The sequence below is a fragment of the Thamnophis sirtalis genome, unplaced genomic scaffold (assembly GCF_051295495.1).
Source record: "Thamnophis sirtalis isolate CommonGarterSnake01/CBP01778 unplaced genomic scaffold, rThaSir2_p1.2 scaffold_10, whole genome shotgun sequence".
In the NCBI taxonomy this organism is placed as follows: Eukaryota; Metazoa; Chordata; class Lepidosauria; order Squamata; family Natricidae; genus Thamnophis; species Thamnophis sirtalis.
This window is the reverse complement of record NW_028261390.1, coordinates 55,087,790-55,106,235: the sequence shown is the minus strand read 5'-3', so window position 1 is coordinate 55,106,235 and position 18,446 is coordinate 55,087,790. Positions and strand designations below refer to the sequence as shown.

At 39.1% G+C, this 18,446-nt stretch overlaps 1 protein-coding gene across 1 annotated transcript in view; it reads left to right on the top strand.

Moving 5' to 3' along the window:
- The window catches only part of GABRA2 (gamma-aminobutyric acid type A receptor subunit alpha2), a 127,467-nt gene that overhangs the window by 25,959 nt on the left and 83,062 nt on the right, over window positions 1-18,446 (top strand). The window contains exon 4 of the mRNA XM_087724643.1: window positions 4,467-4,534. Within this exon, the coding sequence (XP_087580769.1) occupies window positions 4,467-4,534 (68 nt within the window). The remainder of the gene's footprint in view (window positions 1-4,466; window positions 4,535-18,446) is intronic.

Sequence of the window (18,446 nt, the reverse complement as noted above, 5' to 3'; positions counted from 1 at the left end):
TTGTAAAAGGGAAAATTAGCATTACTTAGAGTGGATATCTTCAAATTTTGTTTGGAAAGAAATTCTGTAGTTTTGCATAATAAAATATTCTCCTGCAACAAAGTACAGTATATCAAAACCATTCTTTTATCTATAGTCTCTGCCATCCCCTGCCATCACATAAAGTATGTTGCCTTTTACAGCAGTATTTTGCAAGTATTAAGGAATATTAAACCAATTTCAGGATTATTGATTGTTTTCAATTTCTTTACAAACTTTTGACCAAAGTTTGTTTAATGTAACATGCAATGATGGATTGGATATTTGGAGAAAAGATAGTAAGTTGTATTAAAACGTTTACACTAACGTATTTTGCAAAAGTCAGGCTATATACATACATACATACCAGTGATGGGTTCTGGATCCTGTTTCAACCGGAATGTGCAGCGTCCACATGCATCTTAGCACCTCTGTGAGCCTCCGTGAAGCTCCAGCTGCTCAATGGAGCATCGTGCAGGCGCTGTATGTGCTGTGTGCGTGCGCGGAAGCACCAAAGACTTAAAAGACCAGTAAGGAGCTCGGGCGGGTGGGCCCTCCGGAACACCGTACTGGAACGGTATCCGGTGCTCCGGGCAGGCTCCGGTACACCTGTACTGGGGCGTACCGCCTGCAAGCCATATATCATAATTTTACCGGAGTTTAATGTTGGTTTTGGATTATTTTCACAGTAAATTCTTGATGGTTTTTACAAATATGTAGATTTGAATCGTGCCACATAAAGCAAAATCCAGTAAAATTAATTGTTAGAATTCAAATAATTTTCTGAAAAGAATTTTTGTTAAGAACTTATGTTAAAAACTCACTCTCTTGTGTGTTTTTTTTACAAATGCTTGCAAATGTTGTAAATGTTTCAACCTTATTCTTCTGAATTCAGGTTGTTACTTGTATTAATTCTCTTTGCAAGGTGTATTCAGAATACTTCTATAAATAATCCCAAGGCATATTACAATTGTGACTGAAATAAAATACATTTTATGTTAAGCAAGGTTTTAAAATTTATTTTGAAAAAATTATTTGCTATATTAATTCACATTAAGAAAGAAATACACAATTTATTGGGCTTTTATCAACCCAGATGGCTTCAGATATGTAAAAGAGATTCTTAAAAAAAACTTGGCACCATTTAAAAAGATGATTTAGAGATGCTTTATGAGCAAAGGATTAAAGCAATGGTTTTAATTGTATATTATCAAAATAGTACGAGGTAAAAATATTTTTTTACGTTTTTATTTCAAACACTCCAATTTCCATTGCCTGTTTATTTATTGGCAAAGAAATATTTCTTAATTTATGCATAATTATAAAAAGAGCCAGAATCATAGAATCAGAGAGATGGAAGGGATCTTGGAGGTCTTCTAGCCCAATCCTCTGCCCAAGGCAGAATACCTTATATCAGGGGTGTCAAACCCATGTTGTCAACCAATCTCCTGGCTTCTTTCTTTCACCAAACACACACACACACACACACACACACACACACACACACACACACACACACACACACACACACACCATTTATATATACATACATAGACAGACTAATACTTTTAGGTATTAATTATCAATAGAAAGTAAATTAAGTTAGAGAATAAAATAGAATTCTTTAATGGCCAAGTGTGATTGGACACACAAGGAATTTATCTTTAGTGCATATGCTCTCAGTGTACATAGAAAACAAGATACATTTGTAAAGAATCATAAGGTACAACACTTAATGATAGTCATAGGGTACAAATAAGCAACCAGGAAACAATTAATATCAATATAAAGTGTAACTGTACAAGCAACAAAGTTGCAGTCCTGCAGTCATAAGTGGGAGGAGATGGGTGATAGGAACGATGAAAAGACTAATAGTAATAGTAATGCAGCCTTAGTGAATAGTTTGACAGTGATGAGAGAATTATTTGTTTAGCAGAGTGATGGCGTTCAGGGAAAAATGTTCTTGTGTCTAGTTCTCTTGGTGTGCAGTGCTCTATAGCGTCGTTTTGAGGGTAGGAGGTATGTCCAGGATGCGAGGGGTCTGTAAATATTTTCTTGGCCCTCTTTTTGACTCGTACAGCGCACAGGTCCTCAATGGAAGGCAGGTTGGCAATAATTGTTTTTTTCTGCAGTTCTGATTATAGCAGATGCCCTATCTAGATTTCCCCAATACTTTTTGAATGTTTTTATTTCATTTTTTTAAAACACAAATATCAACATTTGCAACATATCCACATTGGTAAACCATCATCATACTCTTTTTATCCATACATGTATACCTTTTATTGAAGGTGCATTGAAGTCACCTAGTCTTATATCTCTTACTCTCCTCAGAACCTGTTTTAGTACTACAATTTCCTTCTCCTTATATTTTAAAGGCTCATTTCTTGCTCTTTATAAAATTGCTGCCTTCATTGCTTTTTTTGTAAATTTCACATCTACCTCTCTAGGGACTCTATATCTCACCACAGATCTGGTGTTGACTCTAAATATTTCATCAATGTCAGCCAAAAACCTTTCTTTATCCACTTGTAGTTCATTATGAAAAGAAATATAAGAATGAAAGAAAATACAAATTATAATTTATTATTTCCCTCTGCCCAAATAACTTTCTCAAACCAAAAAATTATATTGTTTTGCTGGTTTTGATTCATTACTGAATATTTCAGTGCATAGATAGATTTTAAAAACTTTGGTGACACTGTTACTAAAGTGCAGTATTGCGGGCAAATTCTGCCCACATTCTGGAATTCAGTCCTGATGGGGCTCAAAGTTGAATCAGCCTTACATCCTTTGTTGTGGGCAATATGCAAATAATGCTTATATTGTAAACCACCCAGAGAATACTGTATAATGTTATGATTATCATGAGCTGAGGTGGCACAGTGGTTAGAGTGCAGTACTGCAGGCCACTTCAGCTGACTGCTAACTGCAGTTCAGCGGTTCTAATCTCACCAGCTCAAGGTTGACTCAGCCTTCCATCCTTCCGAGGTGGGTAAAATGAGGACCCAGACTGTGGGGGCAATATGCTGACTCTGTAAACCACTTAGAGAGGGCTGAAAGCCCTATGAAGCGGTATATAAGTCTAACTGCTATTGCTATTATTCCAATCAGAAATTTGTTTATAAAATCCTCTCACCAAAAAACTGAAAATGTTTTATACAACAAGATGCTTCATTAATTTCAGGGTTTTATGCAGGCTTGACCATTTCTTTTGGTGGTGTGGGGAATATACAGTGGACCATTTGGTAATGTACCTATGAAAAAGGTACTTATGTTAAGCAGAACACGTAAACTAAAAAAATGATAAGAATTTTGTTCCTGAAGGATGTACTTTGTTTTCTGGCCTCTCTGTTTCCATTTTATTTTCCTATGATCTTTTGCCTCCTTTTCAGTCCATTATACTTGACTCTAAAAATGCTGTAAATAATTTCCATTACTTCAGATAACAAATGTGTATTAATGCTTTGAAATCTCAGAAGTTAGGTATCCAGAACTATTGTATAAAATTTTCTGATTTATAAAATATTTTTGTTCCTTTAAGCCTTTCTGTAGTTTCAGACTTGGAGTTAAGATGTATAGAATAAAATGTGAGATGGATATGAATATATCTTGCTATTCACCATTCATTTCATCCATTAAAATTTTGATTTAACATTAACTTTCTCCTAACTTAAGAAAGTGAAGACTCTTGAAACAGAGTATTTCAAAAGGAACCTTTTGTTAAAATGGAAACCATTAAGTTCAAAGCAACATCTGAATCCCCTTAGGCAATACAAGTAGAATTAAAGCAGTAGAGATCCCTACCATTAGTTAGAATACATATTTTAGCCAATACACAAGTGTGAAGATGTTTCCTTTATCAACTGCCCTGAGAGCTGAATAAACATACATTCCCATGGCTATCTTCCATTAGACATTAAAGTGAAACATCCCACATGGCCATCATAAACATTCCCCCAAAAGGTGAGGGGATCTCAAGGCACTTTGGCACCAGGAAACCAGTTGTAAAATATCAGTTTTCACAGGCACTGCTAACAGTCGACTCCAAGGCCCCCCTCCTCCTAATTGAATGGCAGTATCACTTTTAGGGATCTGACACCTTCCTTTAACCAAATGCAGATTCAGCCAATCCACAGATGTGAAGATGCCATCCCACCAGCCACCCTAAGAAACAGAATAAGCATACATTCCCATAGCTATCTTCTATTGGCTATCCAAGTGAAACAACCCAGATGGCCATCATTACTATACATTCCCCAAGAGGGGAGAAGATCCCAGGGTGCTTTGGCACCAGATTAGAAGCTATAAATTAACAGTTGTCACAGGCAATACTAACGAATTGAAACCAAGCCCATCCCGTCTCCCAATTGAATGTCAATATCACTTTTAGGGATCTGACACTTCCCAAGAGAAAATTCTCATAATTTTTTATTTTTTTATTCCAGATAGTACAACTGAAGTTTTTACAAACATCTATGTGACCAGTTTTGGACCAGTTTCAGATACTGACATGGTGAGTATGGCAACTGAAATAACATCTAAGATATATGTTGTGACTCAGCAGCAGTCTTCTGTGAGTCTTTTTGGGATGCAAGATTAACGATGCAGCTGGGGCTCGTTAGTGGGGTTTTGGAGATGAAAGGACAGATGGTGCCACGCCCTGGTTGCAGGAGTCAACATTCCTTCGTTCATTCATGCATTCAGTGATCATCGGTCGTGGTTTATTTGAGATACACTTGGAGAAGTGATTTGCTTTCTGTAACCCTGATTCAAGGAGGCATTTGGAGAAGTGCATTGCTTTGTAAGAGTTTTTGTTTTGTATTCTGTTATCTTCTTGAAAGAGACTTTATTTCTGTTTATTTTTGGGCTCGCAGCCAGTCTGAGCCGAGAACTGATAAAGAGAGTTCCTTTTAAGTTTGTTTGCCTGTCGTCTGTTAATGAGCGGAGAAGGGGGGACAGAACAGATATATATGATGATATGGCTGAACTGAAGCAAAAAGCTATCTATCTTCCAGTGCCAGATTTAGGCATAAGATAAACAAGTTATAGCTAAGGACCTCACATTCTGTAGGATCTCACAAAATTTCAGATTTGGGGGGGGGGCACGGTGGGATGAACGACATTTTAAATTTTTATGCAGCTTCTATGTGTACTTTAGTTTTTCAAATATTGTATAGCAAATTTTGTGTACTTTTTAAATGGTCAAACACACAGGTTTTAGAAAGTTTTAGGTTTTAAAAAGTTTCAGATGGATCTCAGCATGTGGACCTGATCCATGTATTGAATCAAAGAAACCCTGAAACACAACTGACCAAAAGACAAATGTTTGATAGTAATATGTACAAGTGTTCAAGAATATATATATGGTTTTTCTGAAATACACACACACAAACACACACACACACACACACACGATTCCGAGTAATGCTCCCAACCAATTCAAGACTCTGAGGTCTTTGCTTCCTCAAAAATCCTGTTTGTTAGGTTCATCATATCAGCATTGTCAGAGGTGAAATCAACACTGAATAATTCATTTTTGATATAATTAAAGAATAGATACTGTCCAACCCCCCTCCCCACTTGTGTCACAGGTCACATTAGCCAACCAAGCAGGTGATGAACTTCTCAGCACTTCCTCTTGCTGTTGCTAGGACATGCTGATTTGGCCTTGGTCCTCTGGAGCTTTATTGTTGTTATGTTGGCACATTGGAAGAAAACTGTGATGACCTGAGGCTGGGCATGGACACAACACAGCTGGAATGAAGGCTTAAGTCCCCTTTATTGCTCCAACTTTCCCCCAAAAGTCCCACCATTCACCATCAATGAACAAAGCTCTAAACACAAACCTCTAATAGTCCCTACCTTCTATTAGTCCAGAGGATCAGCACAGTTGAGAGCAGCCACACTTCAATGAATTTTGTTCCAAGGAATCCTTGTCACAGGAAGTGTCAGGGTACTGAGGATTTAATAGCTGCCACTGATGAAAGGTTGTAAGCTGTAATCAGTAAGCTGATGCAATGAGGATCATTCAGCAATAAAGACATAGCCTCTTTTAAGACTGTTATGGAAGGTCCACACAAGTCTCTATATAAGTGGCTATTAGACGTGTTTTCCTCTCTCTCATCATGTATCTCATTTTCTCCCCCTGTGTTCATAGTTGGTAAGGGATTTATCTCTGCATGTATTATATGTCTGTATATATGTATATATAAACCACTGTTAATTGCATAAAGGCTCTTTGTGTTGTATGTTGTGTTATGCTGCTGGGTATATATCATGGTTAGCAAGCAGCATGGCCTCCATTAACGTAATGGGAGGAGGTTTCCTGGTTCTTGGTTGAATGAGACTAACTACCTCTCCTGGAGTGTGAAGATCTAGATGTACCTATGAAGGGAGGATTTGTGGATGATTGTTACTAATCCACCAGCAGTCCTGAATGATGGTGACCAGAGGAGAAATGAAAAAGTATTAGCCAGCATAATTCTTACTTTAGAAGACAGTCAACTGTTACACGTGAGAGGTCTCCAGTCTGCAAAAGAGTGTTGGGAGGCATTGCGCATTGTGTGTGAGAGAGACTGCGGGTAGTAAGGTGTTGCTGACTAGGAAACTGTATAAGGCACAACTGAAGCAAGGAGAGTCTATGTCCACACATTTGCAGACTATGAGAAGGACATTCCTTGAGTTGGAAGAAAGGGGAATGACTTTTACTGAAGCACACAGGGTATATGTGGTGCTTAATTCCTTGGACAGTTCATGGGATGTTATTGTGACTAGTCTAGAGTCCATGCAAGAACAGGATTTAACCATGGCATATTTAACTGGTCAGTTGTTGGAGCAGAAATGGCTGGAGAGGAGACCAGGAAAGGGAGGAGAGAGCGTTCAGCACAGACCATCATCTACAACAGTCCAGGCTGCCGGAAGAGCAACTGAAAGAGTTAACTTTGTGAAGAGATGCTACATGTGTGGTTCTACTGAGCATCTCCAGAGATGCTGTCTTGAGAGGAGGAACAGAGGAGCAGCAGGACAAGGGTGTAGATCTAAGCAGCAAACGTGGAACGGTTCTCCAGCATTATTTTCCCTGGCAGCATCAACAACTAAACACACCGGGAATATGTGGTTTTTGGACAGTAGGGCAAACCAGCACATTGTTAATGATCCACATGTGTTTTCTGGTTTGAAACCAGCAAGGCAAACGTGGGTTAATCTGGTTGATGGACAGAGAACTGCTGTAAAAGGGGAAGGTAATGTGTATGTACCAGAAATAGATGCAACATTGTACAACATGTTATATGTACCTGCTTTAGAGCACAATTTATTGAGCATATCCATGTTAGACTGGCAAGGTTATGAAATAGCTTTTGCTGGGGGACTATGTACCCTTAAGATAAATGGACAGGTATGGGATGTTCTGGGAATACAGTAACATAATTGTGCATGTATACTTAAGATGCTCCTGCACATGACAATTGTATACACCTGTTACATAGAAGATTGGGTCATGCAAGTTTTAAAGTATTGAAAAAGATGCCTGACATAATTGAGGGACTGAAATTAAAGAGCTGTAATGTATATTTGCATTGTACTGTGTGTAAGGAAGCAAAAGCCAAAATATATCTGTAAGTAAGAAAAATGCAAGAACTACACACAGGGTATTACAATTAGTTCATGCTGATTTGGTTGGTCCTATAGCACCCTCTTTAAGAGGAGCGAGATATGCCTTAGTCATAGTAGATGATTATAGTAGATATGGATATTGTTATTTACTGAAAGATATGACTGAGGTATTGCAACAATTCAAGCAATGGATAACACTCGTAGAACGACAGCATGGATGTAAGGCATGCCAGCTGCAAACAGACAGAAGAACAGAGTTTATGTCTGAGAGGTTTCAAAAGTGGTTAAGCAGTCTAGACATACGGCATAAAAAAAACCAAATCCATATTCATCTGCTGAGAACGGGGTGGCTGAGAGAAGAAATTACAGATGATGAAAGGCACATTGCTTGTTGATGCAGACATGAGTAAAGCGTACTGGGGAGAAGCCATAAAGACAGTGAATTATATTGTTAATAGATTATGGAGTGAGGCAACACAGGAAACACCATATTTCCTGATGCATGAAAGGAAACCATCTTTAGTTCATTTTAGAACATTTGGTAGTTATGCCTGGGTACATGTGCCAAAAGCTACTAGGAGAAAAGGTCAGACAAAAGCCAAAAAACTTCAATTTGTTGGGTATGAGCTAGGAATGAAGGGGTATAGGTTTACAGATGGTACTAAGCGAGTAGTGATCTCAAGATCTGCTAGCTTTGCAGAACAGAACAACTGGAATAAGATACAAGCAAATCATGATGTGTTTAGCCAATACAAAGTTCTAATGTGTGGGGAAAATGATATCAAGTCAGACAGAGATGTAGAAGAGGATAGAACTTTGATAAAATGCGAAAGCACAGATGACATAGATGTAGAAGAGGAGAGACCAGAAACAGTGACAACAGGAACACATAATACCAAGACGATCTGAGAGGAGTAACAAAGGTGTACCTCCTGAATGGTTTACTGCAAGTAAGGTCAGGGCATACAGTGTTGGATATGAACCTCAACAGTACCAAGAAATGTTGGTAATACCCAAGGTATAATGTGAGAGATGTAAATGTTAATGTAATGTAAACATGTAGACATACTGTAATGTGAGAGAAGCTGTAAAGGAGAAACTATTATATGAAATATGTTAACAAAAACCTGTGTGTGTAGGGAAAGTATAAAGTATATGTAAAAGTGTTTGAGAGTTCACTGCAACTGCATCATAACCCGGAGCAGAACCAGGTTGCTGTGAACTCGTACCTAGCCAGGCCAGGCATCCCAGTCTTGGGATTTTCCCTTGACGTATTTTACCTGCTGCACAAATAGGGCAGCTAACTACATAGCTCTCTATGTCCTGTTTTTAGTGATGGCCACCAAAATTGTCTTTTAATTAGATGTAAAGTTTTCACAGAACCAAAGTGTCATAATTTAGACTTATGGCACCTTGCCATTAAGCACAGTTTTTGGCTAGCTGGAACATACAACTTCCCTCCCACCCAAGCTAAGTTATCTTTCATCAGGCTGCTGTCTTTGTAGCTCAAAAATTCGTTGGTGGCCAAAGCTTGTTTAAAAGTTTGGGTGGTGTCATTGTCCATCAACGTTTCTTGTTTTGCCTGGGATCTGGTGGTTACTTTAGCGGCTAGCTGATTGTTTTGTACTATGTGTTTGATTATGTCTAGCTTTTTACTGTTGTATTGTGGCTTTCTGGATAGTGCATCTGCCAGAAAGTTTTTCCCCCTGGGAGCCATCTGAGTGTTAACTCAAACCATTTAACGTACTGGGCCCATCGTACTTGTTTTGGAGAGAGTTTCCTTGGGTCTTTAAGACTTCTAAATTTTTATGATCCGTCTAGACTTCAAAAGGGATCTTACTCCCCTCTAGGAAAATGCTTCCAGGTTAAAAGTGCCCACCAAACTGCATAAGATTCTTTCTCTCTAATGGCCCACCTTTGCTCAGTTTCATTCAATTTTTTGGATATGTAAGCACATGGTTGTAATTGGTCTTGCTCATTTTTCTGAAGTGGGACCGCTCCTATTGCCACATTGCTGGCATCTGCTTCTGATGAATGGTGTCTCTGTGTCTGGGTGCTTTAGAATTGGCTCTGCTGAAAACAGCCATTTAAGTTTTTCAAATGCAGCTTGGCATTCCTTTGTCCAGTTCAAAGGCTGCTTCGGTTTTGGGTTACCCTCCCCCTTCATTTTTAAAAGCTTGGTGATGGGGAGAGCAATCTGGTCGAAAGCGGGGATAAACTGATGGTAAAAGTTGGCAAATCCCAGGAAGCTTTGTAACTGTTTACATGTTCTGGGTAGTTCCCAATCAAATACCACCTGCATTTTTAAAGGATCAATTTCTATGCCTTGGTGTGAAATGCGGTATCCTAAATAATTGATTTTTTCTTGGTGGAATTCATACTTAGAGAGTTTAGTATAAAGTTTGGCAGAGCGGAGTTTGTTCAGAACAGCCTGGACTAGTTTTACATGTTCTGCTTTGGTCTTGGTATATAATAAAATGTCATCTAAATATACCAAAATGCCCTTATACAAATGCTCATTTAGCGTTTTGTTTATTAATTGCATAAACACTCCAGGGGACCCCTGTAGCCCAAGTGGGAGCACTTTGAATTGGTAGCATCCAGGAGGGGTGTTAAATGTCATTTTACATTCATCTCCCACTTTAATTCTGATACGGTAGTAAGCTTAAATCCAGCTTTGAAATTTTTTTCCCTTTAGCAAGGTGTGCTAGCATGTTTTTCATGAGGTGGAGAAGTGTACATGTTCTCCACACTGATAATATTTAAGTTTCTAAAATTGACATATAGGCGTTTAGAGCCATCTTTTTCTCTCTCTAAATAACACTGGGGCTGCAATTTTTGATTGGGCTAGCTCAATGAAACCGCTTGCTAGTTTTTTCTCAATGAATGCCCTCAGTTCTACCAGCTCCCTTGGAGACATGCTAAACGTCTTGGATTTAGGGAGGATTTCTATCACACAGACAGTGGAGCGGTGGGAGTGGGGCTTGTCAGAGGCTTTTTTGCTAAAAATCTCAGCCAAGTCTTTGTATTCTTTGGGTATGCCCTGGATTGGCATAGTATAAACAGACATTGCTTTTACTTAGTGCTCTGCTCCCTCAGTTTCTTTGTGTAGATTCTCAGGAAAAGTCACGTGCATCTGAACTTTTATGGTGCCTTGCTTCCAATTAATTTTGGGCTTCCATTTTTTCAGTCATGCAAGGCCCAAAAACTAGTGGCCATTCCATGCCAGGTGCCACTATGAATGTAAGTATTTCTTCGTGAAGCCTATCTGTAGCGGCTCAGTGGCAAATGAAGCTGACTCCTTCCCTGCTATTGACCCATCTAGCTGACAAAAAGCTATGGGACTTTTCAGATTCCTTACATTAATCCTCTATTTTCTTACCAGGGTTGGGCTGATCAAACAGCGGGTGCTAAAACAAAGATTTTTATCCCCCCTCTCCCAGTTAGGGATAAAAGTCTTAGGAGGAGGGTAAGTGGTTTAATTGACTTGCTTACCAGTGGTTCCTCTTCTGGGTCACTTTCGAATGAGTATGGTTCCTCCTGCTGAGAAGCTGGGGTTTCCTCAAAAAGGGGAGGGGTTGAAGATACTACAATCTCCCTGCTCTTTAAGGCCATCTTCTTCCCATTCTGGCCAGGTTTCATAGGTTCCCCCTTCCCCAATAAGCACTCTGGTTTCCTAACTGGTGTTTGAGAATGGCATTCTGCAGCTCGATGCCTCTCATTTCCTCACTTGATACAGGCTGAGGGTTTAGGAGAAGATGCTAATTGCAGATTGAAAGATTCTTGCTTCCATCGGAGTGGGGATTTCTTCCATACTTGCCCTGCTCGGTACTCGTTCCTGACCATGTCAATCTCAGCCTCTTTGGCAGTGAAATCCCACTCATGTAGGTGGTTCGGTGCAACTCAGACCACACAGGTATTGTAGACGTCATCACTCAGCCCATCCTTGAACCAGCTTATCAGGATATCCTCTGGCCAGTTCACACAACACTCCAGGTCTTGGAATTCTTTGGTATACTCTACCACTGGCCGCTGTCCCTGCTTCACAACTTTAATATGGTCGCATGCTTTGTGGTCTGCGAGGGGGTCCTCAAAACGTTGTCGCAGGGCCATCATGAAATGGTTGAAGTCCCGCAGTTCTGGTGCATCGGCATCATGTAGGGTCACCATCCATCTGGCAGCAGCTCCTTCCAGGGCTAGGATAACCACTTGCACTTGGGATCCTTGGGTTTGAAAATCACACCCATATTCTTGCATGTAGGTGAGCATGTGTGCCACAAAGAATCCCAGTTGTTGCATCCCCATCAAACTTCACCCCAAGGGAAGGAGTTTTTTTTTCTAATTGCAGGTTTCAGGTTTGGTTGGAAGTGGGTCCCTATCCATGCACTGACTGGGGGCATGATTTGCTGGGTCCCCTGCTGCTGATGCTGCACCATCTGCTCGATCAGCAAGGCCCAGAGGGGGGTAAGCCCACCTGGCATCATCCGCAGCTGCTGCCCTTCCCATGATTCTTTGCTTCCCCCGGATGTTGAGATTTTCCAAAATCTCCATCACCAACTGGGTTACATGTCTCTTCAGACGATCCTCCTTCAGCGATGCTTCATTTAGTTCCTCCTGGTCAGAGGGGACTTCCAGCTCCAATTTCCACCCCGGTTTTCGGTTACCATGCATGCGGGTGACTCCTCTGGTCTCAGCTGTCTTTCATCACGATGCCAATCGACCAGTGGAGCTTTTTGGGGTCCTCCAGGTTCACCTCATTCTCTCTGACAGGGTACATGGAGCAGGCCTCCAGTTGCCGGGGGGGGGAGGGATGACATCTCCCTCCAGCATTCAGCTTCCCCTTGCTCACTGTTGTGCTTGGACATGGTTTACAGGGTCCCCTTGGTAGAGCAAAAATTGCTTCTCCAGGCTGACCATTTTGCAGAGACATTGCTTTATGTAAGGGTTCCTCTCCTAATTTAAGAAAGTAAAGACTTTTGAAATGGAATATTTCAAAAGGAACCTTTTATTATGTAGAATGGAAACCATTAAGTTCAAAGCAATATCTCAATTCCCTTAGATGGGGACTCCAAGGCCCCCCTTCTCCCAATTGAATGGCAGTATCACTTTTAGGGATCTGACACAGGCAATACACCAGAATATAAACTGACAGCACTTCTTACTAGTACGACTAGCACTGATGATATTACCTAGTTAAAGAAATTTCTTCAAGAAAACAAGCAAGCTTATAGAGCACCTAGGACCCACCCACCCCCATTGTTAAAGTGTACAGTATGCATTAAAAATGTGGACTCTGGATGTGAGAATATGCTTGAGGTGATAGTATTTTTGGCTTATTGGTATTTGTCAGTCAATTGCTTATTGCATATTTTTTTTGCATGAATCTAAATCTAATATAAACAAAGCAGCTTCTCATATAAATTGGAGACCAGTTATTTTTTTTAAAAAAAGCCTTGAATGAGTTAATGAAGGAAAATTGAATGGGCCTATGTAACAGAAATGCATTATAAGTTGTTTGACCATTAAATAAAATATATATATATATATATATATATATATATATATATATATATATATATATATATATATATATATATATATATATATATAAAAAAATATATATATATAAATATATAAATAAATATCTAGATGTTGATTTAACAGTCTGGATTTGATTAATATCAAATTTCATATTGTACTTTCAGTTTTTATAGTTTAAATCCTTCACCATTGTTATTTTTACATTTTTAATCTTGCAGACATTTCATTACTCTAACTAGGTGATATCATCAGAAATAAATAAATAGATTTATAAATTGGTGCTTCAGTAACAATAATTAAAAAGTCAGTATCAGTCTCTGTAGGAGACTGTTTGGACACAGCCTTCTAATTTTCTTGGAAATGCTAATAACATTGCAATAAAAGGCAACATATAGATAGTCCTCAATTTATGACCACAGTTGGAATCAGGATTTCTATTGCTAAGCAAGGTGGTTATTAGGCAGATTACACCAAATTTATAACCTTTTTGCCATTGTTGTTTAGTGAATCACTGCAGTTGTTAAGTGAATCATAGCTGTTAAGTGAATCCAGATTCTTCCATTGACTTCTGTGGAAGCCAATTGAGAAGGCCACAAATGGTGATCACATGATCCTGGCATGCAACTGTCATAAATACATGCCAGTTGCCAAACACCCAAACTTTGATCATATGACCTTGGTGATAGTTGTAAGTGCGAGGATTGGTCAGTCATAAGTTACTTTTTTCAGTGTCATTTTAACTGTGAATGGTTGTTAAACAAATGGTTGTAAGTGCAACCATATGTAGATAGGGTTGCAACCAGTGGTGGGGTCCGGATCCCATTAAAACCGGCATGGTGCAATGGGGCCCAGCATCCACCACATGAACACGTGCAGCATGCGCGCACATGTGCTCAGCACATGCATGCATCCTTACCTCCTGCGATGCCTCCTGTGACACTCCAGCTACTCGGTGGAGCGTTGTGCAGGCGCCATATGCTCTGTGTGCAGAAGCGCCGAAGAACTCAAATACCGGTAAGGAGCGTGGGCGGGCAGGTGGGCCCACCATACAGTGCTCCCTGCAGGTACCGGTATGCCTGTACCGGGGCGTACCAGTCTTAACCCACCACTGGTTGCAACATTTGCAATGAAATGTCCTTGGAGGGATAAATTTATCACTTCAATATCTGTAATAAAAGGAAAAAAAGGAAAAAATTGTCATGAAAGTGCATCATCCACATCCTTGGAAAACAGCTTTGCAATAATAAATAAAATATCAGTGGGCTGGTACTACAGGGTTTTTTTTTAACTCCATTAATTTAGAATAGAATGAATCCAGGATACTAAAGTAGCATTTGCATATTTACTTTGAGCTGTAATTATTATTTCAAGCTCTGTGAGCAAAATTAAATACTGACCCACTATCAGAATCACCAGATCCAATTACTCTGGCATGATCTGACAGGCACATCTGAAAACACAGCAGGCAATTTGGGGGTTACCTTTTAAATAATCGGCAGGCTGACAGCTTGAAATGGCTGGCATCTCAATTCCACAAGAATAACATTTCTCCCATGGGAATCACATGCAAACTCAAGTTGGCTCAAATAATTAATTGAGATGCAAATAAATAGAGAAATGGACAGCAGATGAACAGTTGAATAAGCTGTTCCTGAAACAATGTAGAGGAATCATGTGTCTTAGTGAAGGACTTTGAGATAAGATTGAACTAATTTGGCTAATTAATAGTTGGGCTAAAATGAGAGCTTTACTTACAAAGCATGATACAGAACAAATTGATAGATTGGTTCTATGGCAAAGTAATTCCTGCCCCGGCACCATCTCAAAAATCTGTTGATAGTGCAGAAGGAAGCTCTTATAACCTAATGAACCAAATCTCAGATAAACTCAACCTTTACTGGGTTTTGAATATGGCTTGATCTCCTGCTTCTCTTTGAGCAGAGTACAATTTGAAGAGTGCAATTTCCAAAGTATGCTATCAATAGGCTGATTGGTCTTACATTTGAAGGTTGTATTTATTCTAACTGCAGTTTTTAGGTTTTCCTTTCCAGTTTATCAAGTTTCTTTTGAACATCATGTAAAAAACCACTGCTTCCATAAAAAACACTTTTTAAAACTTGTTTTTCCTCTCTGAGACTTATCTTCCTTCTGAGGAGTTTTCAGGGAGTTCTCCCTCTTTTCTCCTTTTCTTGCTTTATTTTAAATTCTGTAATGACAAGAGGTGAATGCTTAGGATGGGAGGAAGTCTCTGCCTTCATCTTTTGTTGGCCTCTTGGTTGATTATACATTCTGGCCTTGGCTTTCTGGCTTCTTGTATATCTTTGGTAGTTACTGCTGCTACCATCTATTTCCAGAGGAATGCCTTTACCTGTCATCCTGCACCTCAGACCTGTTAAATGAAGCATGCAGGGCCCTCACAGCCACATGATCCATTAGCTAATATTGAAGAAAGAAAAAGAGAATAACTAAAGTGAAATAAATTTCCTAGTGCCATCTCTCTGGCTTTTGGATGCATGTGCCTAAGAAAATTAACTATCCTACTTATCCCAAGATATATATAATCAGAATTAAGCAGGAAAAAAAGGAAAGTGAAATAATTATTGTTAAGTTTAAGTAGACATAGAATCTGCAAAAAGAGAGACTTCCTGTGGTGACGTCGTCGTGCTTGGAGCTGAGGAATGGGAGCTCTCCTAACCTCTAACTCTAACTTCTTCATTTGGGCTCATTTCTGAGCACTGTGGATCCTGAAGGGACCAGCAGATTAAGGGGGAAACTCTGAAGACACTGGGGTGATAAGGGAAATCCCCCAGTGGGTAGGAAAAACCCACTAAACGGACGAGGATCTATCCTGCCATTTGGTTAGGACCGGAGCGATGGCGACCGCATAAGAAGGAAGCAGAGAGAGAAAGCAGTTGAAATCGAGACATCTGTTACTATTATTGACAACCCAAAGAAGAGGAGGGCAATGCAAAATTGGCAGAGAGGGTGAGCTGGAAAGAAAGAGGCTCTGGGAAGGAGACTATTTTTGCAGTTCAGATTTTTTGCTGAAAAGAAGTGAGAGCATAGACACTGAGTTGGAATTGACAGCCTGAATAACTTGAAGGAATTGGCCACAGTGAGAACAAAAACCCAGCATGGACAACAGGAGTAGAACATAGTAACTGCAGAGAAGACTTGGAAGGCACAAAGGATTGTTTAACGGTCGGGTTGGTAGTTGACTTTTTTCTTCTTGCTCTTACTTCTACTGTTTTGTTTTTCCCAAAGAATAGTTGAACTTACAAGTATTTGGTATTTATTCGCTTCGGAACTTGGAATGGTACCAGAGACAGTAGAGAGAGGACTGTTTTGGAACAATTAGAGGGTGTCATTACCCACCCACTCCCTTTATTTCCTTTTGCCACTGGACTTGTTGTATTAACGGATTGACACTAACAGTGATACTGAGGAGAGGGTGACACCTAGTGGATTATAAATTTGAACCGTGAAGTCTGATGCAAGAAAACCAACAGTGACATAAGCTGATATACATACAAAGAGAGAAACTAATTACTAGAATTGAATACCTGTATAACTGATACAATTGAGAGGCATCTATTTGTATAAAATAACAGTGTGATATATAACTATGATATATAATAATTAAGGATCAAAAACAGAATAGAATAATACATAGGAATGTTTAGATATTGAAACGTGATATTAAGGAAGGTTAATTATTGTTAAATATTGAGATATATAATTATTTATACCATTGATATTGCTGATAAAATAGAAGTAAAGTAGGATTTATATGCAATTGTAGGCAAGGATAAATAGGGGGATAAAAATGGCAACTTCAGTAAAGTTAGTGAAAAAAACTACACCCAATATGATTTCAGCAACATCCCCCTCCTTAAATCAAAGGTCAACTGAGATCGCATGGGGGCTGGAGAAAGGTGGAACAATGGCAGGAACAACGGGACCAGCACCAACAATGCAGAGTATACAATTGATGCTCCAGATAATACAAGAGACATTGACGAAAAGCCAAGAAATGATGGCTACAAATCATGAAGAGATAAGGAGGAATCATGAAGAAATGAAAAATGAAATGGGAGAATTGAAAGGAAATATCAAAAACGTGGATGACAAAATTGAAAGGATACAGAATGCCTTAGCAATCAATGAACAGAAAATCCAGAACATCGAAACAAAAATAGAACAAACAGATCAGAAGAGGGGAAAAATGGAGCTGGAATATAGACAAGTTAATGAAGAGTTAGAGTTATCAATAATCTGACTTGAAAATGAAAGAGCTGCATTCTATCTAAGATTCCAAAACATACCGGAAGAGAAGGAGGAAGACCTGAAAGGAAAAATGATAGAAATCTTCACCAAAATTTTACAGAGAAAAGAACAAGAGTTGAGAGAGGACATCGATGAAGCTTACCGTGTGTATACTAATTATGCCAGAAGACATAGGCTCCCGAGAGAAGTGCACGTAAGATTTGCTAAAAAAACAACTAGAGATGAAGTATACAAAAAAACAGAGAAGGGACAATTACATTATAGGGAAAAGAGTTGATCACGCTTAAACAGATTCCAACGTAGACAATACCAATTTTTAACAAATCAGTTAAATAAAAACAGAATAATGTACAGATGGTTGGTACCAGAAGGAGTACTGGTATCCTGGCAAGGAAAAAGATATAAGATAGAGAATATAGAAGAAGCGCAGAAATTCTAGGAAGAATACTGCAAAGGGGAAGAAGAACAAGGAAGTAAAGAGGACCTAGAAAGTAGAAGTCAAGAGGAAGAAACATCAGAAGATAAGGAAAGAAACAGGAGAGAAGAACAGAGGCAAGAAAGAGAGGGAGCAGAAAAGGAAGGCGCGAGAGGAAAAAATCAGATACAAACCAGAAGCAACAAAAACACCCCATCTAAAGATGGACCAGGAAATAACAATTATTTCGATAAACTTGAATGGACTGAACACACCCCAAAAAAGAGCGCAGATGTTTAATAAACTTAAGAAACTGAAGGTAGATACAACCTGTATATAGGAAGTGCATATTAAAAGGGAACATAGGAACTTACTGGAAAACAAAAAAAGTAGGGAAATTTTATACAGCACTGGCAGATAAAAAAAAAGGGATAGCAACCTATATAAAGGAAAAATAAATTCCAAAGAAGTCTACTCTGATGAAGAAGGCAGGATGCTAATGATTGAATTAGAGACAACAGAAAAACTGATATTATTAAAAGTCATATATGCACCAAATCAGAAACAA